This window comes from Trematomus bernacchii, unplaced genomic scaffold (assembly GCF_902827165.1).
Source record: "Trematomus bernacchii unplaced genomic scaffold, fTreBer1.1, whole genome shotgun sequence".
NCBI lineage: Eukaryota > Metazoa > Chordata > Actinopteri > Perciformes > Nototheniidae > Trematomus > Trematomus bernacchii.
Genome location: NW_022987799.1, coordinates 67,786 through 93,190, shown reverse-complemented (window position 1 = coordinate 93,190; position 25,405 = coordinate 67,786). Strand labels below are relative to the sequence as shown.

Below are 25,405 nucleotides of genomic sequence, written 5' to 3'. Positions count from 1 at the left end.
TTTAGTGCTGTACTTTTATTAAAGGTTATTGACTGTAAAACGAGCAGATAAATCCTAACCCTGTAAAATTACAGTGTTTTCCTGTAAAATTTGCACCGAACATGTTAGTAGTTATACTGATGCCACTCTCGTCACATTAGTATGCATAAAAAGTGACAGGTCACACCTACTACTACTTATGCTAATGAGCCCCTTTGATATGCTAATGAGCCCCTTTGTTCGAGGTGTTATCGTGTGTAGGTGTGATATCACAGATAGGTGTGATATCCTTTGATGTGAGGGGGGTGAGGTGTTGTAACATGTAGGTGTGATATCACACCGGCGTGTTATAAGCCTTTGATGTCAATCTAATTAGCCTCTGAAGTCTGTCCTTTGATCAGTGTTTGTAACTAGTATTAAGGCAGTCTCTTTGAAGTTGTGTGAGACTGTCTCGCACCCCGCCCTCCTCCCACCCCGTCCCCCTTCCTTTTGCTGTGATGCCAGAAGATAGAGGTGGGGGTGGAGTTAGGTAAAAAAGAAATCCGTGCAAACTAGATAAAAAGCCAGTCATTTCCAATCACCAAGTCACCTAAACTTTCAAAAACGAAAATGACAAAGAGACGCATCGATATGGGTTTAATCAGCGAGACGCCTGTGACAACTTACCGCCATCCGTCGGGAGCGCCAGTCAAGAAACGGATGCAGTATCTGTGCCGTGTTCAAACCCCTCCGTCTGAGGCTCTTCATGAAAAATGGAGTCTGCAAAATGGAGATGTTTGGGGTTATGTGTTCAACTATATGGCGAATGAACTACATTTCTACAATCTGAAGAATGGAGAAACGTATGGACCCCGCAGTGTTAAAGCAACGTTGACCTCAACAGATTGGGCTGTGTTAACTCTGGTGTCTTCCAGAGATCTCCGTGCAACCGTTGTATCAGAAAAAGCAGTGCATAAAGAAACCATCGTGGATGCATTGTTGAGTCGTTCAGGCATCGTATGTGCAATGTCCATGAAACCTGCATCAAAAAGCAAAGAAACGCAAACTGGGGTCTGGATGTGTGAGACTGTCTCCCATCACACCCATCCCCTCCCACCCCTCCCCTCCCCCAGCCTGTCACCTCCTGATTTTGCTATCAGTCACCTAAAACTTTTATTGTCCTCTCTAAATTAGATTAGTTTTAATATGATTTGTGTTAACTAAGGATGTTCTCTTTAGTTGTATGGCTTGCGAACTAATGTTTAATTACTTTATTAACTACAAGGAACTCTCTTTTTGAAAGAGGGTAATAATAATTTAAAGATCTTAATGACCCCATGGTATTGTCTTTTTATTGTTTAATTACTTTATTAACTATAAGGAAGATTTACTGGTGTGCTTCCCTAGATGATGTAAATAGTCTAAGTGTCATGTTAGGGGGACATTACGGAACTCAGGAGTCCGCCCTTGGAGGCTTGGAGAGCGGATAAAGAGAGGTGCATTTACTGGTGTTGAGCCCTGGATGATGTAAATAGTCCAAGTGCCATGGTAGGGGGGCATTACGGAACTCAGGAGTCCGCCCTTTGAGGCGTTGTTAACATTAATGCTTTTTGCTTTTGTTTTTGTTACTAAGATACTTTTTAGACACACTTTTGAAGTGAGCAACACTTTACAACTGGTAGAAAGTTAAGTACTTTGTATGGAATTGGGTTTTCTTTAGAGCTGTTTTCAGTGAGACAATGCAGTTTTTTGATAATTTTAAGTTTCAAGTTTCAAGGCTTTATGGCATATGCCCATTAGCTACAGTGTAGATATGTCAATGAAAAACATAGGTCACAGGCTCCTCCAACAGTGCAACAAATATATATATATATAGAGCACATAAAACAGATAAAATACTGCAATAGAATGTTTTGATATGACAGATTTGTGCGTAATTCTCTCACAAAGGAACTGTAAGATACACGTTTATGTATGGAAAACTTTATAACTTGGTAAAATATTCATTCATTTGTAATGAATTGAGTTTCTTAAAGAATCAAACTCTAAATGGAGAGTTTGTGATTTTAACACTGTTTCGATGAAACAATGCAGTTTTGATAACTTGACTTGACGAACATTACTTTTTTTAAATATATGTTTTTAGATGCTTTACTTTGATTTATTTCATGTTATTTTAACACAACATTACTTTTTTCACATACTGTGATATTTAGTTTTTCTCTCCTTTTTCCATTATATTTTTGAAAAACTACACAGTGATTTTTATCAAAATACAACATGCAACTAATACATTATACAATATTACGACTTTTTGCGATATTTTCAACACAATATACTTGTACCTTTTTTATTTTTTTGTAGGGCTTCAGGATATTTGGCATGTCATGCATGAAACTGGTGTCATCTTTCCTGAAACTGACGTGCTGTCCGTTTTACAAACAAGTTATTTTTCTGCTTCTTCACCCTCTGAATTTTCCTCCCCCGTCCCTCTTCCTTCAGCCATCACAACAACAATCAAGTCAGATCTGTCAAATGAAACACCTCTTCCCAAAGCGTGACTTCCCTATTGAGCGGGTAGGGCAGTAGGGCCTAACCCGATTGGCCAAATATACTAACATGCAGAACGTATGGTATGTTTGAAAAAGACTAACCATCTATCCAGTTCAATCTGTCTTTAAGATGTGACATCGTGCTCTGACTTTTTCCCGTAAAATCGTGACAAACTATTACTTATTATTAAATTTGACCTCTTGCTGCTTGGTTGAAAATGATAGATGAAAAAGAACTTTTTAAAAAGATTCAAACAGCGAGGCACATTATACGGGTGAAAGAAACTCTAATTTCTACAGATGACTCCCCCCCACTCAACGCAATAAGTCCCACCCCACTCAGCAAATCATCCAAAACTAAGGACCGCACTTTAAGACTGTGACTCTTAAAGGCAGTTTGGGATTTTAGTAAGACAATCCAGTTTTCTGGAAATAACTTAAATTATTTTGTATCAGTGTAGATAGGTCAATGAAAAACATAGGTCACAGGCTCCTCCAACAGTGCAACAAATATATATATATATATAGAGCACATAAAAACAGATAAAACATTTTGATATGACAGATTTGTGCGTAATTCTCTCACAAAGGAACTTTAAGATACACGTTTATGTATGCAAAAAGTTAAAAACTAGAAAAAATGAAATACTTTGTCTAAATAGATGTTATTTAAGAATGTGACTCTAAAAGGCAAGTTTGTGATTTTAACACTTTTCTACTGACACTAGGCAGATTTAGCTGCAGATTCAGAGGGTGAATACAGGTATACTTGGTCATAGTATTTGGGGTGAGGTGAGGTGTTATCACGTGCAGGTGTGATATTCCCCCCTGTAGTTGATCCTTTGTTGTCTAATCTAATTAGCCTTTGATGTAACTCATTTATTTTCTTAAAGACTGTGACTCTAAAAGGCAAGTTTGTGATTTTAACACTTTTCTACTGACACTCGGCAGATTTAGGCTTTTTTCTCTTGCCAAGATACTTTTAGATACACTTTGAGGTATGCAAAAAGTTAAAACTAGTAAAATCAAATACTTTGTCTAAATAGATGTTATTTAAGAATGTGACTCTTAATGGCAGCTTTTTGATTTAAGTAAGACAATCCAGCTAAACAATGTCGTTTTTGATGACTATACTGATTTTTGCTTTTTTTCTGCTACCAAGATACTTTTAGATACAGTTTGTTGTCTGAAAACTTTACAACTGGTAGAATGTCAATCACTTTGTAACACATTTATTTCTTAAAGACTGTGACTCTAAAAGGCAAGTTTGTGATTTTAACACTTATTTACTGACACTAGGCAGATTTTGGCTTTTTTCTCTTGCCAAGATACTTTTAGACACACTTTGAGGTATGCAAAACCTTAAAACTAGAAAATGAAGTACATTGTGTGATTAGATTTTTTCTTAAAGACTGTTTCTCTAAAAGGCAAGATTGTGATTTTAACACTTATTTACTGACACAAGGCAGATTTTTACTTTTTTTCTCTTTTCTTGTGTTACCAAGATACTTTTAGATACACTTTGATGTATGCAACACTTAACAAAAGGGTATAATATGAAGTACTTTGTAAGGAATGGGGGTTTCTTTAATACCCCGTTTTTTTTAAAAGCACTTGTTCAGTTAAACAATGTAGGTTTTCTCTGATATTTTAGTTATTTTCAGCTACCAAGATACTTTTTTTGATACACTTTTATGTAGGAACATTTGACAACTGGTAGAATGTCAATTATTTTGTAACAAATGTATTTTCTTAAAGACTGTGACTCTAAAAGGGAAGTTGGTGATTTTAACACTTTATTTTTTCTCCCGTTGTCTTTCACTTACTTTTTGGATACAGTTTTATGTATGACAACTTTACAACTGGTAGAAAGTTAAATACTTTTTCTGAACAGATTTTCTTTAAGACTGTGACTCTTAAAGGCACTCTGGGATTTTAGTAAGACAATCCAGTTTTATGGAAATAATTTAAATTAATTTTGTTTTTTCTCCTACAAAGATACTTATAGTTACACTTTAATGGATGCAAAACTTTATAACTTGGTAAAATATTCATTAATTTGTAATGAATTGAGTTTCTTTTTTGTTTTTCAACATACTATTGTACACAATGACTTTTCCATATATATATTTTTTCTGACAAACTATACTTTGACTTTTTCCGTAAAATCGTGACAAATTAATACTTATTCTTAAATTTGACCTCTTGCTGCTTGGTTGGAAATGATAGATGAAAAAGCTACAAAGCTCAAAGAACTTTCTAAAAACTCTCAATTCTACAGATGACTCCCCCCACTCAACGCAATAAGTCCACCCCCCACTCAGCAAATCATCTAAAACGAAGGACCCCGCTAAGACGACCGTTGAAAACTAGCCAGGGATCTGAGAAAAACCAAGTCTCCCCCCGCGAGTTGCAGCCAGGATCAAACTCCTGGACTACCATCATCACCACCATTGTGGACACCCAAATCTTGCAGTACTACTGCTGCAGATGTTGCTCCTTGGGCCAAGACGTCTCTGTTTTTGAACATAGTGAAATCGGAGTTGGTTGATATTCTGGAGAGGGGTGCTGCATCGGTACAGAGAAGAAATCTACAATGGATGCCGAGTCAGTCACCCCGGCCAGAGGCAACACGATTGTCTGAATGACATTCCAGAATATTTCTTCTAAAACAATTACAACGCGTTAATGAAAAGACTTTGGCTCGCCGACTTCATTACTGCGATTGACCAGAGTCTTAATGATAAAAAACATTTACACGGCTGAATGGAGGATCCAATGCGCTTCGGAGGCTTTTCTGCACAATCTCAAAAACTGCAGACGCCTCAAGGAGAGACTTGAAAAGATCCATGCCGAGCTGGATGGAGAAGAAGAAGACTAATAACCAGCGGTTGATTGAAGGCAGGGATTTTTTTTTTTCCCGATACTTTGACTTTTCTTTAAAGTAAAATAAAAAATGGGTAAATACTATGGAAAACAATCTGTATATATTTATCAGAATGCAGTCAATACCTGTTTAATAAGTGTGTTGTTGATGACGATTGAAAACAGAATGAGTAGTGATCCCCATGTAAACAGAATGGCTGAAGTTTGTAAACTAGAAGACATTTTGGATATCGTTCATTCTGGCAGTACTATTCCGGGTCATTGGGAAACGATTGTAAACGAAACATTTAAAGTGGTACTGGAATCTTCATTTTCCGAAACATTCTGTAACAATACCGAAGAAATGAAACAAACACCAAAAGTGTATCATGTGCTCGCATTGTATGCTCTGTTTGTAGATGTAATGCATCTTTGTGTCAAAAACAGCATACACATGAATACTTTGGCCGAAGTGCAAAAACTCCATTATAATAATTCCCTTCATCTGGGGGATTCTGTGCTGGAGAAGATCCTGGGGATGTTGCAATCAGTATAAATGTATTATTGATTCCTATGGGGTGAAAACAATAAATTGTAAATATGAAATTCTGCAAATAAAAAAAGTGTTTTTACATTTTAAAAAACTGTTGTCTTCAAATCATAGTATAGTATTTCCTACATATCATTTAAAAAAAGAGTCACAGTGTAGAATGTCCGAACATTTATTTTAAAAGTACTAGTATAGTATGTTAAAAGTATCTTGAAAAAAGTCCAAGTATAGTATGTAGTTAAGAATTATATTATATAGTTTGTCTGCAATGTCAGTATAGGATCTCTAAAAAAAAAAGAAATGAGAGAAAGTCATAGTATAGTTTGACAAAAAGACCTTGAAAAAGTCATGACATTGTGTGTTGAAATGGTTTTGAATAAACACATCAGTATTTTAAAAAGTAAAATTGTATCAAGTGCATCAGACAACTCAAATTACTCCATTTGAACCATATTATAAATAAGTAAAGAATGGTCATAGTATATAGCAGGGCTGTTTAATAGTTTTCTGTGTTTCTGTGTGTCGGTGTTTCTGTGTTTTTGTGTGTCAGTGTTTCAGTGTTTCAGTGTTTCTGTGTGTCAGTGTTTCAGTGTTTCAGTGTTTCAGTGTTTCAGTGTTTTGTGTTTTTGTGTTTCAGTGTTTCAGTGTTTCAGTGTTTTGTGTTTCTGTGTTTTTGTGTGTCAGTGTTTCAGTGTTTCAGTGTTTCAGTGTTTCAGTGTTTTGTGTTTCTGTGTTTCTGTGTTTTTGTGTTTCTGTGTTTCAGTGTTTTGTGTTTCTGTGTTTTTGTGTTTCTGTGTTTCTGTGTTTCTGTGTTTTTGTGTTTCTGTGTTTCTGTGTTTTGTGTTTCTGTGTTTTGTGTTTTGTGTTTCTGTGTTTTTGTGTTTCTGTGTTTCAGTGTTTTGTGTTTCTGTGTTTCTGTGTTTTTGTGTGTCAGTGTTTCAGTGTTTTGTGTTTCTTTGTTTTTGTGTTTCTGTGTTTCAGTGTTTTGTGTTTCTGTGTTTTGTGTTTTGTGTTTCTGTGTTTTTGTGTTTCTGTGTTTCTGTGTTTCAGTGTTTCAGTGTTTCAGTGTTTTGTGTTTCTGTGTTTCTGTGTTTCTGTGTTTCAGTGTTTCAGTGTTTTGTGTTTCTTTGTTTTTGTGTTTCTGTGTTTCAGTGTTTTGTGTTTCTGTGTTTTGTGTTTTGTGTTTCTGTGTTTTTGTGTTTCTGTGTTTCTGTGTTTCAGTGTTTCAGTGTTTCAGTGTTTTGTGTTTCTGTGTTTCTGTGTTTTTGTGTGTCAGTGTTTCAGTGTTTTGTGTTTCTTTGTTTTGTGTTTCTGTGTTTCAGTGTTTGTGTTTCTGTGTTTTGTGTTTTGTGTTTCTGTGTTTTTGTGTTTTCTGTGTTTCTGTGTTTCAGTGTTTCAGTGTTTCAGTGTTTTTGTGTTTCTGTGTTTCTGTGTTTTTGTGTTTCTGTGTTTCAGTGTTTTGTGTTTCTTTGTTTTTGTGTTTCTGTGTTTCAGTGTTTTGTGTTTCTGTGTTTCTTTGTTTTTGTGTTTCTGTGTTTCAGTGTTTTGTGTTTCTGTGTTTTGTGTTTTGTGTTTCTGTGTTTTTGTGTTTCTGTGTTTCTGTGTTTCAGTGTTTCAGTGTTTCAGTGTTTTGTGTTTCTGTGTTTCTGTGTTTTTGTGTGTCAGTGTTTCAGTGTTTTGTGTTTCTTTGTTTTTGTGTTTCTGTGTTTCAGTGTTTTGTGTTTCTGTGTTTTGTGTTTTGTGTTTCTGTGTTTTTGTGTTTCTGTGTTTCTGTGTTTCAGTGTTTCAGTGTTTCAGTGTTTTGTGTTTCTTTGTTTTTGTGTTTCTGTGTTTCAGTGTTTTGTGTTTCTGTGTTTTGTGTTTTGTGTTTCTGTGTTTTTGTGTGTCAGTGTTTCAGTGTTTCAGTGTTTCAGGCCCCGGCTCCACGGGAACCCATACGGCAAAACGCATCGGAGTAACGCAAACGCAACCGCAAAAAACCTTCCGCCCACACGCAATATACACCGGATTGTGTCAAGCTCCACGAGACGGCTCCGTTTACATCCAACCGCTGGAAAAGCTGCAGTACATATGCCGAGCCTGTACGTGGCGCTGTAACTTCCTCCACAAAAGTAGCAACTTCCTCCACAAAAGCAGCGAAGAAGAATGGTTGTCATGGCTGCACTTCTGTTTATTCTCCGTGGTGGGGGCCGAGGGATCTGGGCAGAGTTTTTCGCCGGTCAACGTGTGTTAAAGTTTAAATCTTCCGGACAAAATTATAAAAGTGCCGGTCAAAGGTCTTCTTTGTTATTTATTGAGCTTTAAAACAAATGAATAACGACGATATAATGATATATGATAATAAAATACACAGAGCCTGTCTCTTTTTCCTCTCTTCTCACAGCGTCAGTGTCTGTCTCATGCAGCAGCTGATCCAGTAATGATGACTCGACAGTAAAAATAAACATATTTATAACTAGTTTAGGTAGTTTGAGAGGTAATTAAAATAGCTAAGGGTGATGATCTGACTTGAAGTGTGTGTTTTGCTCCCGCTGCATCACAGCGCGAGGAGCTGCGTGTCTCCGTCCTGTCAGATTAGACTTCACTCGCGTTTATGTCCATATCGAGATAAAGATAAATAATCTGAATTCAGTGTGCAGTGTACTTTTGCGGGGGTGAGCAGCAGAGGCGGGGAGAGGCGGGGCTATTGCGTCGTCCTTATCAGAAACGGATGACCGTATAGGCGACCCCACGGCCCCGTTGGACCCCCCAGAGCGCTCCGTTCCCAGATCTATCCACCTTTGGATGGATAACTGTTTCTACGTTTCCGTTACGGCGTCGTCGAGCTTAAAGGGCTATACGCATGAGAAATATGCGGATTCAACCCGTTTTCGTCCCCGTGGAGCCTAGGCCTCAGTGTTTTGTGTTTCAGTGTTTTGTGTTTCAGTGTTTCAGTGTTTTGTGTTTCTGTGTTTTTGTGTTTCTGTGTTTCTGTGTTTTTTGTGTGTCAGTGTTTCAGTGTTTCAGTGTTTCAGTGTTTTGTGTTTCTGTGTTTTTGTGTGTCAGTGTGTCAGTGTTTCAGTGTTTCAGTGTTTCAGTGTTTCAGTGTTTTGTGTTTCTGTGTTTTTGTGTGTCAGTGTTTTAGTGTTTCGGCGTTTCTGTTTTTTTTTTTGTGTTTCTGTGTTTCTGTGCTTCTGTGTTTCTGTGTTTCTGTGTTTCAGTGTTTCTGTAAGGCTACATAAGTGGCTATAGCATTTGATGCAATTCTAAAAGATAGTCAGATTCCTAAAAAGTTGCAAACGGATGCTGGAAAATAATTATTTTGTTTCTTCAGCAAGGCTTCAAAAATCTTGTTAAATAATTCTTACATTCTTACTTATGTAGCCTTACAGAAACACTGAAACACAGAAACACAGAAACACAGAAGCACAAAAACACAGAAACACCGAAACACTAAAACACTGAAACACTGACACACAAAAAACACAGAAACACTGAAACACAAAAACACAGAAACACAAAACACTGAAACACTGACACACAAAAAACACAGAAACACTGAGGCGTAGGCTCCACGAGGACGAAAACGGGTTGAATCCGCATATTTCTCATGCGTATAGCCCTTTAAGCTCGACAACGCCGTAACAGAAACGTAGAAATAGACCCCGCAAACGACAACGGGTCCAAAGGTGGATAGATCTGGGAACGGAGCGCTCTGGGGGGTCCAACGGGGCCGTGGGGTCGCCTATACGGTCATGCGTTTCATAGCCCCGCCTCTCCCCGCCTCTCCCCACCTCTGCTGCTCAACCCCGCAAAAGTACACTGCACACTGAATTCAGATTATTTATCTTTATCTCGATATGAACATAAACGCGAGTGAAGTCTAATCTGACAGGACGGAGATATGCAGCTCCTCCGGCTGTGAAGCAGCGGGAGCAAAACACACACTTCAAGTCAGATCACCATCCTTAGCTATTTTAATTACCTCTCAAACTACCTAAACTAGTTATAAATATGTTTATTTTTACTGTCGGGTTTACCTACTGGATCAGCTGCTGCATGAGGAAGCATGAAGATTTAAACTTTAACACACATTGACCGGCGAAAAACTCTGCGCGGTTCCCTCCGCTCCCACCGCGGAGAATAAACAGAAGTGCAGCCATGACAACCATTCTTCTTCGCTGCTTTTGTGGAGGAAGTTACAGCGCCACGTACAGGTTCGGCATATGTACTGCAGCTTTTCCAGCGGTTGGATGTAAACGGAGCCGTCTCGTGGAGCTTGACACAATCCGGTGTATATTGCGTGTGGTCGGAAGGTTTTTTGCGGTTGCATTTGCGTTACTCCGATGCATTTTGCCGTATTTGTTCTCGTGGAGCCGGGGCCTGAAACACAAAACACAGAAACACAAAACACTGAAACACTGACACACAAAAAACACAGAAACACTGAAACACAAAAACACAGAAACACAAAACACTGAAACACTGACACACAAAAAAACACAGAAACACTGAAACACAAAAACACAGAAACACAAAACACTGAAACACTGAAACACTGAAACACTGAAACACTGACACACAAAAACACTGAAACACAGAAACACAGAAACACAAAACACTGAAACACTGAAACACTGAAACACTGACACACAAAAAAACACAGAAACACAAAACACTGAAACACTGAAACACTGAAACACTGAAACACAAAACACTGAAACACTGAAACACAGAAACACAGAAACACAGAAACACAAAACACTGAAACACTGACACACAAAAAACACTGAAACACTGAAACACTGAAACACAAAAACACAGAAACACAAAACACTGAAACACAAAACACTGAAACACTGAAACACTGAAACACTGAAACACGAAAACACAGAAACACAGAAACACAAAACACTGAAACACTGAAACACTGAAACACTGACACACAAAAACACAGAAACACAAAACACTGAAACACAGAAACACTGAAACACTGAAACACTGAGGCCCCGGCTCCACGGGAACGCATACGGCAAAACGCATAGGAGTAACGCAAACGCAAACGCCAAAAAGCTTCCGCCCACACGCAATATACACCGGATTGTGTCAAGCTCCACGAGACAGCTCCGTTTACATCCAACCGCTGGAAAAGCTGCAGTACATATGCCGAGCCTGTACGTGGAGCTGTAACTTCCTCCACAAAAGTAGCAACTTCCTCCACAAAAGCAGCGAAGAAGAATGGTTGTCATGGCTGCACTTCTGTTTATTCTCCGCGGTGGGGGCCGAGGGATCTGGGCAGAGTTTTTCGCCGGTCAATGTGTGTTAAAGTTGAAATCTTCCGGACAAAATTATAAAAGTGCCGGTCAAAGGTCTTCTTTGTTATTTATTGAGCTTTAAAACAAATGAATAATGACGATATAATGATATATAATAATAAAATACACGGAGGCTGTCTCTTTTTCCTCTCTTCTGACAGCGTCAGTGTCTGTCTCATGCAGCAGCTGATCCAGTAATGATGACTCGACAGTAAAGATAAACATATTTATAACTAGTTTAGGTAGTTTGAGAGGTAATTAAAATAGCTAAGGGTGATGATCTGACTTGAAGTGTGTGTTTTCCTCCCGCTGTGATGCAGCGGGAGGAGCTGCGTGTCTCCGTCCTGTCAGATTAGACTTCACTCGCGTTTATGTCCATATCGAGATAAAGATAAATAATCTGAATTCAGTGTGCAGTGTACTTTTGCGGGGGTGAGCAGCAGAGGTGGGGAGAGGCGGGGCTATTGCGTCGTTATTATCAGAAACGGATGACCGTATAGGCTACCACACGGCCCCGTTGGACCCCCCAGAGCGCTCCGTTCCCAGATCTATCCACCTTTGGACCCGTTGTCGTTTGCAGGGTCCGTTTCTACCGTTCCGTTACGGCGTCGTCTAGCTTAAAGGGCTATACGCAAGAGAAATATGCGGATTCAACCCGTTTTCGTCCTCGTGGAGCCTAGGCCTGAAACACTGAAACACAAAACACTGAAACACTGAAACACAGAAACACAAAACACTGAAACACTGAAACACAGAAACACTTAAACACTGACACACAAAACACTGAAACACTGAAACACTGACACACAAAAACACAGAAACACCGACACACAGAAACACAGAAAACTATTAAACAGCCCTGCTATATACTATGACCATTCTTTACTTATTTATAATATGGTTCAAATGGAGTAATTTGAGTTGTCTGATGCACTTGATACAATTTTACTTTTTAAAATACTGATGTGTTTATTCAAAACCATTTCAACACACAATGTCATGACTTTTTCAAGATCTTTTTGTCAAACTATACTATCTCATTTCTTTTATTTTTAGAGATCCTATACTGACATTGCAGACAAACTATATAATATAATTCTTAACTACATACTATACTTGGACTTTTTTCAAGATACTTTTAACATACTATACTAGTACTTTTTAAATAAATGTTCGGACATTCTACACTGTGACTCTTTTTTTAAATGATATGTAGGAAATACTATACTATGATTTGAAGACAACAGTTTTTTAAAATGTAAAAACACTTTTTTTATTTGCAGAATTTCATATTTACAATTTAATGTTTTCACCCCATAGGAATCATTAATACATTTATACTGATTGCAACATCCCCAGGATCTTCTCCAGCACAGAATCCCCCAGATGAAGGGAAATATTATAATGGAGTTTTTGCACTTCGGTCAAAGTATTCATGTGTATGCTGTTTTTGACACAAAGATGCATTACATCTACAAACAGAGCATACAATGCGAGCACATGATACACTTTTGGTGTTTGTTTCATTTCTTCGGTAATGTTACAGAATGTTTCGGAAAATGAAGATTCCAGTACCACTTTAAATGTTTCGTTTACAATCGTTTCCCAATGACCCGGAATAGTACTGCCAGAATGAACGATATCCAAAATGTCTTCTAGTTTACAAACTTCAGCCATTCTGTTTACATGGGGATCACTACTCATTCTGTTTTCAATCGTCATCAACAACACACTTATTAAACAGGTATTGACTGCATTCTGATAAATATATACAGATTGTTTTCCATAGTATTTACCCATTTTTTATTTTACTTTAAAGAAAAGTCAAAGTATCGGGGAGAAAAAAAAAATCCCTGGCTTCAATCAACCGCTGGTTATTAGTCTTCTTCTTCTCCATCCAGCTCGGCATGGATCTTTTCAAGTCTCTCCTTGAGGCGTCTGCAGTTTTTGAGATTGTGCAGAAAAGCCTCCGAAGCACCTTGGATCCTCCATTCAGCCATGTAAATGTTTTTATCATTAAGACTCTGGTCAATCACAGTAATGAAGTTGGCGAGCCAAAGTCTTTTCATTAACGCGTTGTAATTGTTTTTGAAGAAATATTCTGGAATGTCATTCAGACAATCGTGTTGCCTCTGGCCGGGGTGACTGACTCGGCATCCATTGTAGATTTCTTCTCTGTACCGATGCAGCACCCCTCTCCAGAATATCAACCAACTCCGATTTCACTATGTTCAAAAACAGAGACGTCTTGGCCCAAGGAGTAACATCTGCAGCAGTAGTACTGCAAGATTTGGGTGTCCACAATGGTGGTGATGATGGTAGTCCAGGAGTTTGTTCCTGGCTGCAACTCGCGGGGGGAGACTTTGTTTTTCTCAGATCCCTGGCTAGTTTTCAACGGTCGTCTTAGCGGGGTCCTTCGTTTTAGATGATTTGCTGAGTAGGGGGTGGACTTAGGCGCCGTTTACACGAGGAGAAAACTGCTTGTATCTGCATAGTTTCGCGTGCGTATAGCCCTATTATTTACACGAGGCCGATAGAAACTGACCCCACAAACAATAACGGGTCCCAAGGTGGATCGATTTGCAAACGAAACGCTCTGGGGGGTCAACCGAGTCCGTGTAATCACCTCGATACGAATATTTCCTGAAAAAATTGCGATAGCCCCACCTCTCCTGCTCACTGCTGTAGCAACTATCAAAAATAGCTGTGTTAATTAAACGCACAAGGGGTACTTGAATGAAATAATATTATAAAAGGCAAACCAGAATTGTTAACGCCCAATATACTCCTTAAACAAAATAAACAGAGTCATATTTCATGCATTGATCCATTATATTGACAAAGGTGCATCTCACCCGGTGTTTGTAGAGAATATCTCTCTTTCTGAGCCGTCCTCTCCACAGAGACGTGCTTCTTGGTTTCTTTCAGTTAACTTCCCCGTTGCATTTATCCATATGCTGAGGAAATGACTATATCCCGCTGAATACCAGCAATCGCCACACACACTGACTTCCTCCTGTCAGTAGCTACTGCTAGTGCTACTGCTACTGACCATGCTACAGATATTAGTGCAAAAATATACAGCTCCTTTACCACAACCATCAGCAACAAGTGGACATGGAGAATTACATGAACTACATGTTGCTAAATACACCGCGGGGCATGAACAGAAGGGTAGCCATGGCAACATTGCGGCGGGGGCTGCTGGGCTGCTCTTCTTCGCTACTTTTGGTGTATTTTGGCGGAAGTTACAGCGCCACTTACAGTCCCGGCATATGTACTACAGCGTTTCCAGCGGCCTCGTTTGAACAGACACGTTAAATGAAACAAATGCATGTGAACGGAAGACTTTATTGAATACGCATACTGTGCATAAACGCAAACGGTCCCGTGTGAGCGGGGCCTTATTGCGTTGAGTGGGGGGAGTCATCTGTAGAATTGAGAGTTTTTAGAAAGTTCTTTGAGCTTTGTAGCTTTTTCATCTATCATTTCCAACCAAGCAGCAAGAGGTCAAATTTAAGAATAAGTAATAGTTTGTCACGATTTTACGGAAAAAGTCAAAGTATAGTTTGTCAGAAAAAATATATATATGGAAAAGTCATTGTGTACAATAGTATGTTGAAAAACAAAAACAAAAAAGAAACTCAATTCATTACAAATTAATGAATATTTTACCAAGTTATAAAGTTTTGCATCCATTAAAGTGTAACTATAAGTATCTTTGTAGGAGAAAAAACAAAATTAATTTAAATTATTTCCATAAAACTGGATTGTCTTACTAAAATCCCAGAGTGCCTTTAAGAGTCACAGTCTTAAAGAAAATCTGTTCAGAAAAAGTATTTAACTTTCTACCAGTTGTAAAGTTGTCATACATAAAACTGTATCCAAAAAGTAAGTGAAAGACAACGGGAGAAAAAATAAAGTGTTAAAATCACCAACTTCCCTTTTAGAGTCACAGTCTTTAAGAAAATACATTTGTTACAAAATAATTGACATTCTACCAGTTGTCAAATGTTCCTACATAAAAGTGTATCAAAAAAAGTATCTTGGTAGCTGAAAATAACTAAAATATCAGAGAAAACCTACATTGTTTAACTGAACAAGTGTTTTTAAAAAAAACGGGGTATTAAAGAAACCCCCATTCCTTACAAAGTACTTCATATTATACCCTTTGTTAAGTGTTGCATACATCAAAGTGTATCTAAAAGTATCTTGGTAACACAAGAAAAGAGAAAAAAAGTAAAAATCTGCCTTGTGTCAGTAAATAAGTGTTAAAATCACAATCTTGCCTTTTAGAGAAACAGTCTTTAAGAACAATTCTAATCACACAATGTACTTCATTTTCTAGTTTTAAGGTTTTGCATACCTCAAAGTGTGTCTAAAAGTATCTTGGCAAGAGAAAAAAGCCAAAATGTGCCTAGTGTCAGTAAATAAGTGTTAAAATCACAAACTTGCCTTTTAGAGTCACAGTCTTTAAGAAAATAAATGTGTTACAAAGTGATTGACATTCTACCAGTTGTAAAGTTTTCAGACAACAAACTGTATCTAAAAGTATCTTGGTAGCAGAAAAAAAGCAAAAATCAGTAAAGTCATCAAAAACGACATTGTTTAGCTGGATTGTCTTACTTAAATCAAAAAGCTGCCATTAAGAGTCACATTCTTAAATAACATCTATTTAGACAAAGTATTTGATTTTTCTAGTTTTAACTTTTTGCATACCTCAAAGTTTATTGAAAAGTATCTTGGCAAGAGAAAAAAGCCTAAATCTGCCGAGTGTCAGTAGAAAAGTGTTAAAATCACAAACTTGCCTTTTAGAGTCACAGTCTTTAAGAAAATAAATGTCTTACATCAAAGGCTAATTAGATTAGACAACAAAGGATCGACTACAGGGGGGAATATCACACCTGCACGTGATAACACCTCACCTCACCCCAAATACTATGACCAAGTATACCTGTATTCACCCTCTGACCTAAAAGCTAAATCTGCCTAGTGTCAGTAGAAAAGTGTTAAAATCACAAACTTGCCTTTTAGAGTCACATTCTTAAATAACATCTATTTAGACAAAGTATTTCATTTTTTCTAGTTTTTAACTTTTTGCATACATAAACGTGTATCTTACAGTTCCTTTGTGAGAGAATTACGCACAAATCTGTCATATCAAAACATTCTATTGCAGTATTTTATCTGTTTTTATGTGCTCTATATATATATATATATATATATATATATATATATATATTTGTTGCACTGTTGGAGGAGCCTGTGACCTATGTTTTTCATTGACCTATCTACACTGTAGCTAATGGGCATATGCCATAAAGCCTTGAAACTTGAAACTTAAAATTTTCAAAAAACTGCATTGTCTCACTGAAAACAGCTCTAAAGAAAACCCAATAAATACACCTCTCTTTATCCGCTCTCCAAGCCTCCAAGGGCGGACTCCTGTGTTCCGTAATGTCCCCCTAACATGACACTTAGACTATTTACATCATCTAGGGAAGCACACCAGTAAATCTTCCTTATAGTTAATAAAGTAATTAAACAATAAAAAGACAATACCATGGGGTCATTAAGATCTTTAAATTATTATTACCCTCTTTCAAGAAGAGAGTCCCTTGTAGTTAATAAAGTAATTAAACATTAGTTCGCAAGCCATACAACTAAAGAGAACATCCTTAGTTAACACAAATCATATTAAAACTAATCTAATTTAGAGAGGACAATAAAAGTTTTAGGTGACTTAGTGAGTGAAAATTAATGGCTGATAGCAAAATCAGGAGGTGACAGGCTGGGGGAGGGGAGGGGTGGGAGGGGATGGGTGTGATGGGAGACAGTCTCACACATCCAGACCACAGTTTGCGTTTCTTTGCTTTTTGAGGCAGGTTTCATGGACATTGCACGTACGATGCCTGAACGACTCCACAATGCATCCACGATGGTTTCTTTATGCACTGCTTTTTCTGATACAACGGTTGCACGGAGATCTCTGGAAGACACCAGAGTTAACACAGCCCAATCTGTTGAGGTCAACGTTGCTTTAACACTTTGGGGTCCATAAGTTTCTCCATTCTTCAGATTGTAGAAATGTAGTTCATTCGCCATATAGTTGAACACATAACCCCAAACATCTCCATTTTCCAGACTCCATTTTTCATGAAGAGCCTCAGACGGAGGGGTTTGAACACGGCACAGATACTGCATCCGTTTCTTGACTGGCACTCCCGACGGATGGCGGTAAGTTGTCACAGGCGTCTCGCTGATTAAACCCATATCGATGCGTCTCTTTGCCATTTTCGTTTTTCAAAGTTTAGGTGACTTGGTGAGTGGAAATGACTGGCTTTTTATCTAGTTTGCACGGATTTCTTTTTTACCTAACTCCACCCCCACCTCTATCTTCTGGCATCACAGCAAAAGGAAGGGGGACGGGGTGGGAGGAGGACGGGGTGCGAGACAGTCTCACACAACTTCAAAGAGACTGCCTTAATACTAGTTACAAACACTGATCAAAGGACAGACTTCAGAGGTTAATTAGATTGACATCAAAGGCTTATAACACGCCGGTGTGATATCACACCGGCATGTTATAACACCTCACCCACCTTACATCAAAGGACAGACATCAAAGGGCTAATTAGATTGACATCAAAGGCTTATAACACGCCGGTGTGATATCACACCTACATGTCACAACACCTCACCCCCCCCCCACATCAAAGGATATCACACCTATCTGTGATATCACACCTACACGCGATAACACCGCGAACAAAGGGGCTCATTAGCATATCAAAGGGACTAATTAGCATAAGTAGTAGTATATGTGACCTTTCACACCACCTGTCACTTTTTATGCATACTAATGTGACGAGAGTGGCATCAGTATAACTACTCAAGTTAATAACAGTCAACTTTTTTGTTGTTGTATTTAACTCTATGGTTTTACACAGTTTTTATAACCTGAAATTCACATATTTAACAATTCAATCCTCAAAGTAACACAAGTCAAAATGTGTTAAATTTTTTTTTTTTTTTACTATAATTGGATACTTGTGTTGTTTCAGTTTATCAATGTAAAGTAGTGGTTCAATTAAGCAAAATTACAAAATATTTCGTTCTTTACTCAGATATTTTCTTGCAATTATGCATTTTTCAAATGAGCATTAACAGTATTTTGTATGTATTTGACAGTGGTATATAGCCATAACAAAGGTATTTTTTAGTAAAATTACAGAAAATGCAGCTAATTTTGCCAACAGAAAATCATTTATTTTTACAGTTAGTTTTGTTAAATTCGCATTTAAAAACTGCTAAAAAAAAAGATAAATAACGTATTCCATTTCTACAGTTTGTTTTTGTTAAAATACATCACACATTTCAATAAACCGTTTATTCTTGTAATTGTAATATGATTTCCTGTAATTATGAAATACAATAAAAAAACATTTTTGGGGGAAAAACAGTAAAAAACACATTTTTTTTTTAGAGTGTGGGTTGACCCTCAATGACACTGGTGAACAGCTATAGCTTTTCTCAGGCATTTCTAGAGGCAACAAATATCATAAATGTGAATAAAGATCATTTGTATTGACTTGGAAATGTAACATTGTGATGTGAAGATGTATCTAACCACTAAGGCTTCACTTAAAAAAAAAAGGGGGGGAAAAAGGCTCAATAGCTCTGAAGTATATTGCTAAAGACTCACTGAGGGTCGTCAGAAAGCTGAATAACATTGAGTCTACACAAAATGCAAGATCGAAAAATAAGAGACAAAAAGGCATTGTTATATTTGTCAACTAATGATGAAGTCCAAGAATTAAATACATTTTGTTTTGGACACTTATCTTCCCGCAAAACATGTTGTTGAAGGCTGTCATGGTATCTCTGTTGTGAAGGACATGTCTGGTGTGCACGCTTACATCACATGCAGCAGCTGGATTGCTCCCACACTGTTGGCAGATGTGCGTTGCCACATTTTCTCGTGCTGCTGTGGTGTTAGCCTCAAATCTATGAGTTTTTACATCATATTGTAAAACTTGATTAACACTTCTCAGTATGACGTAGTGTGACATAATAATTCTGACAATAATGTATTTAACTCTAAAAATGTAACATTATGTCCAGTGTTACTTTTACACTCTGAAGATTAGCACTAACTGACTTAGTGTGACTATTCTCTTTTCTATCATACATGCTGAGCAGTCTGCAGCAGATTATTTGATTGCCTCTTTTTTACCTGCAAATAACAAATAAAGGAAAAGCATTCTTTTATTAACACCATCCACACAAATTAAAAAATATAATCATTGTATAAATGAAATGAAATATTAAATATATTTTTTTATTACAGAAATTACACTTGTGAGGTTTAATTGTTCAAGAACATTCTATGATTTCAGATAGACACAAAAATCAGCTTTTCATTAATGCATCAGGAAAAAATATCTTTTTGACTAAGTTTAATGTTTGAAAATATTGAATCAGAAATCATCTTTGATTTCAACATGTATTTAGATACCTGTATCCTAGGAGGTATCGGACACTATAGCTAAAAGTTGAAGGAGATTTTTTTGTCCTTGCGGTTCTAGTCCAATTTAGAAAAACTGTCTTTTGTTTACAGAAAAGTATGGCTTTGGTGAGTATTGCCTTTAATATCATTTGTGCTCAATATCACTGATGTTCTAGATGGGTATTACTCTGGGCAGTTTTATATGTTCTAGATGGGTATTACTCTGGGCAGTTTTATTCACCAGCTGCAAAGTCCTCCTGTCCTGGACACTACACAGCGGTCAGACTATACAACCAGCACAGCCCCTAGTAGACCCCCCCCCCCCTACACACACCACAACACAGACTATATCACCCCTTGCTGCTAAATACCAATCAACTATGTGCAATATGTGCTATATGTGCAATATATATGTGCCGTTAATAACTGTGTAATTTATAACTGGCTGCTAAATCCTTAGAACCGTTACAAGGTGTGTTTTTTATTTTTTATTTTTTTTTGCATTTTGTATTTTGTAAATTGTGTAACTTGCTGCAGTTAAATGCCATCATACTATGTGCAATATGTGATATATGTGCAATGTATACATTATATACATATGCCATTAATAACTGTTTAATATATACCTGGCTGCTAAATCCTAAGAACTGTTACAGGATGTGTATTTTGGAAAGTATTTTTTTCTTTTACTTTTATTTTTTATATTATATTTTTTATTATATCATAAGTTAGTACTTTTTTCTTAACATAGGTAACATTAAGCTGTCTGTGGCTCTTTCCTGCTGTAACAATGCTAATGTCCCCTCTGTGGGACTAATAAAGGTATTCTGATTCTGATACACATCCATGTTTCCAGTCAAAGCGTTTTCTATTGCTCTTCTGTAATAGTTGAACACGTGTCTGCCTTTCATGATCTGCTTTCAGACACATTTCTCTCCCTGTAGGAAGTCACACGTTATACTGCCCTAATAGAGAGTAACACAACGACCCTCTCCTTGGACTTAACAAATAATAAAATGTTAAATGCAATAGGTTTCTGTATTTAGCACATTTAAACAAATGAGCAGTTGCTGGCATTGATGTATACTCACTGGTTTTGGATAATTAAATGTTTGAATGCTTACATTATTTTAATTTAATCTGCATTTTTGGTAAAGTCCCTCTTGCTAGATCTGAATAAAGGATTGTGCTGCTGTAGTCCTCTCATCAGATATTGGATAAAGGGACCAATAGGCCAAACTATCCAAAAAGCTCAAGGCCTAACATTCTAAGTCTGCCATGTTGTAAAATGCTAATTGTGTAGCAGGTTGTGTAGCAGGTTGTGTAGCAGGTTGTGTAGCAGGTTGTGTAGCAGATTGTGTAGCAGGTTGTGTAGCAGGTTGTGTAGCAGGTTGTGTAGCAGGTTGTGTAGCAGGTGCTGTGGTCGATGTGTGGTGGGAGGGTGGGATGAAGCTGATAAGAGGTTTGCTGGCCTTTAAAAACGTAAGGAAAAGCACACAGTGTGCAGAGAGACAAGCATCAGGACTACAGGTAATACTGCACTGTTCATAATAATAATAATAATAATATTGTTAAAATGTTCCTGTCATTTTGCTTAGAACAGCGTTTGTGCTTTACCTTTTCATTTCTTCAAAGTAATCTGAGCCCGGGGACCATGTGTTCTTTGTCTAGCAGCAGTATTCACATTTTATCAAACATTTTTTTTGGGTCTCAACAACCGGCATGTTAGCTCAATGTGTTGCTCATGTTTGTCACTGTTTTGCGATCATTGCACATGTCAGGAAAAGCTAAAGCTTGAATTGCAATGCAAACATCTGGATGCCAGCTACACATAGTGAGCTGATGACATGTTTGTATAGACTCTTCTCTTAATAACAGTTTTAAAGATACTGTAAAAGGAACAAGACATTAAATAGTTTATAGGAAATAAATGACATGAACCATTAAGGTCAAATGCAATGGTGTATACACCTGCTAAATAAATCATTAGTAGTTTGAAAGGAATTTCTTTACTATCATTTAATTACATGTATCTCCTTTTCTCAACCTTACAAAGGGACTCTATACCTGGGCAATGATATTTGATCCTTGACTTGTCTCAGCCCAGAAAGGTTTTAAACTCATTATTCTGCAAAGTGAGTCTGCAAGTCAATGCTAGTTTGCAGAAATGTCCTCTCCTCCTACCCTAGGACTTTGCTCCTGCACAGCAGTCTAAAAGACAATGAGTGAAGAATTTGAAGTTGTTCAATTCCAGTTTAAACAAGAATTTTTTATTTTTTATTAATTAAAGCTCCAATTTGCCCTTTATTAAGGATTACGTTTTTATATCTGTCTTTAAAAATGAATATGCTTTTTTCAAAGCAAATATGAAAATGTATGTAAAAGTACATGTTTGAGGGTTTCATCCTTCTCTGTCCAACACTGACTAACGTCTGAAAAAAAAAATGTTGCAATCAACATTTCCAAACTGATGCCATTTGTTTTGGGTGATATCAGAAATGGCTCATCACTCCATCTACCACCTCTTAACCCCACCTCTAACTGGGCAAGACACTTCACCCCAAATCGCTCCTGTGGGGATTGCCCACAGTATTGAGTATGTAAGTCGCTTTGGATAAAAGCGTCTAACAAGTAACAAGTAGTGTAATGTAACTGTGGTGTGGTATACACCATTTTTAAACTTAATTAAAGATTCACATTCTAAGTTTAATGTGTCAATTTAAAGCCAATGATTCTTATTGTAAGCTTTCTTTGATAAATATAAATCTTAATTTAAGAAATACATTCTTAGTCAACTCAACCAAAACACTCATTTTAAGTTATTCTTTCTTAAATAATGCAGGAATCATTGCTTGAAATAAGCATTTTTGTCTAGCTTCATTACATTACATTACATGTTACTTGTTAGACGCTTTTATCCAAAGCGACTTACATACTCAATACTGTGGGCAATCCCCACAGGAGCGATTTGGGGTGAAGTGTCTCAGGGACACAACGACATGCTGGCTGCAGTGGGGTTTGAACCTGTGAACCAAGGCTCTATCCACTGCGCCACACAGTTTCAAGGCCCATTAAGGTCTTTCAGTAGCTAGATTTTAATTCTAGTTTTACGAATTCTAGCCAAGCAAATTTGGCTCACCCCATTGGCAGATTGTTTTGCTTGATACAGGAACATCTGACTGGATTCAAGAATATGGTGCTTGTTTTTGGAAGGGCTGTTTTTGCAGCGTGGTGGGAGTTTTCCACATCATAGATATGAGTGTTTTGAAGGTTAAGAGATAAAAAAGTAAATGGAAACCCAGTTCAAACAAACACCAGTATTCTTCCGTCTTGTTGACTGTAACACCCTCTCTTGTATATAAGCATATCAAGGACTCTACTAAAGTTACTCTTTTGTCCCATGCAACCTGATGTATGTGATGACTACTTCCATTCTTGCAAGGATAATAAAGACATGTATCCTGATATTGAAGATCAAGCCGGTGACCAGTGATATTTTTCTAACATGTTCATCTTCCACAGCTTCTGCAGCCATGGCCTCCTGTTCTCCGCTCCTGCTCTTGGTCCTGTGCACTCTGACAGTGGCTGAAGCCCAGCTCAAGCTGTTTAACCTGCGGGCCAGGAGACTTAATTCAGGCATTCTGGGAACTCCGGATGCCTATGTCGAGGTTTTTAGTGGATCTGCCAGTCTGGGTGAAACATCAGTTCGCCACAACAACGAAAACCCCTGGTGGGAGGAAGACTTCACCGACTTAGACACCCAAGAGAATGACATGATGAAGCTTGAGGTTTATGACCAGGACATCGGGTTCGATGACCTGATTGGAGTCTGCCAGCGGCAAATTAAGCTGGGAACCCATGAGCATGAATGCTTTCTTAAAAAAGGTGGCACCCTTCGTTACACCTACACCCTCGGCTAATTCAGTCAGTAAAACTGTAAAGATGTATCCGACCATAAGTCTTTACATGCAGCCTTTGATTCTCTCAGACTGGCTCTGAGAAACAAACAAATAGATTTGCTAAATATGTTGTTCTGGTTTCTGCCATAGAGCTTCTTTGGCTATTCTTCCCTGTTTCAAAGGTGATTAACAAAAAATAAAGAGTGCTGAAACAACTCAAATGTGTTTCATGTAATTCATCATGATATTACGAGTATATAAATGAATGATTCCATATTCCATATTTTCCATGTCTAACCTTCAAAACATATTCTTAGATAGAAATACCAATTATTTTGTTATTTAGACACAATTAACACTTATAGTTTCACGTCTTGTTACATAAGAATATACCATATTTGATAAGTGTTATTATGGGAGAATTACTATTCTTGTGGTACTGCTGCCTCATTAGGCCCATATTGATCAGAGCATATTTAGACCCAAACTCATGTTCAACAACTTCCTTACTTGCAACAAATCAGCACTAATTAGAGGGTTATTGAGGAAAAACTCAACTAATGGCTTATTACTTGTAGAATACGGTCATGTAGAATAAGGCATTAATAAGTGTTTTATAATGACTAATAAAGAGCCAATATACTGCTAATATGCATGTTAATTAACAACTAGTTGATGGTGAATGTCTGTACCTTCATTTACACATATAAATCATGAGTCAAAACAGGGCTAAATTTGATTGAATTATAAAAGGTATATGTGGTCAAATGAAGAGCCGTTTCCACCCCAGCTTCCACCCCAGCTTCCACCCCAGCTTCCACCCCAGCTTCCACCCCAGCTTCCACCTGTAGGCTCGGGGGGTAGTTATCTAGTCATCACTCAATGTTCTCTGTAAATCTGTGGAGTGATGAGGCCCGAGCCTAGACGCCAAACTCAAACTATATGCTGCTTCTAATAAAGATATTAAGAAACACGTGAGTTGTCTGACTGAAATATAATGTTTCCTACGAAAATATTCTGTAGCCTGACTGTGTGAATCCTTTCTATTCAAGTGTTGCTAGGAAATAGTAAGGACATTATTGTGTACAGAAAAAAGGGTGGCGCGCAATACAGTTTTATTTGTATCTGAAAAAAATGTCCATCACTTTTCAAAACAAAGGCCCATTGAAGGTAAAAACAACAAATAACTATTTTAAAAATATCATTTTTATTATTATTTCGAAATGTTATTCTGTAACTTCAATCTCAGAGAACTTGAGTTTTTGTAATAACATAATATAGCAAGTAGTTGAAAGACCACGTCACTTTGGTATTTATGACATGTTGAGTGATTGATTCATGACCCCCCATAAAACCTTAGTCCCGCCCCTAAATCCCTTTGATGTGACAGGTGTCAGTGCACCTGTTGTAGTGACCCCTAATAAACCATTGTCTTTACTCTTTTATGACTTGATTGTTTAGCTGGTTATTGTTGTGTATTGGCCCCTCATAAAGTATTGTTCCTAAAAGGGGGGTAATAAGACTTTATTGACCCTTTGTCTGTGCACCTGTTGTAGTATCCCCCTAGTAAGCCATTGTAGTCAATGACGATGTATGATTGTTTTGGTCACCTTTTGTTGTTGTAATGCCGTCTATAAGGTAATGCTCCTTAATAGTGGGGTAATCATACTTATTGACCCTTTGTGTTAATATATGGTTATATGACATGTAAGGATGTCTTATGAAGTTGTATAGGTACACTGTAAAACAATTGTAAAAAAACTGAGATTTTCTGGTGA

At 37.5% G+C, this 25,405-nt stretch overlaps 1 protein-coding gene across 1 annotated transcript; it reads left to right on the top strand.

Annotated features, from left to right (window-relative positions):
* The first annotated feature begins 21,239 nt into the window (after positions 1-21,239).
* Positions 21,240-23,848, top strand: LOC117497927 (perforin-1-like). Its single transcript, XM_034149959.1, has 2 exons — positions 21,240-21,258; positions 23,251-23,848. The coding sequence occupies exon 2, from the start codon at positions 23,262-23,264 to the stop codon at positions 23,646-23,648; it is 387 nt and encodes a 128-aa protein (XP_034005850.1). The 5' UTR covers positions 21,240-21,258; positions 23,251-23,261; the 3' UTR covers positions 23,649-23,848.
* The last annotated feature ends 1,557 nt before the right edge of the window (positions 23,849-25,405 follow it).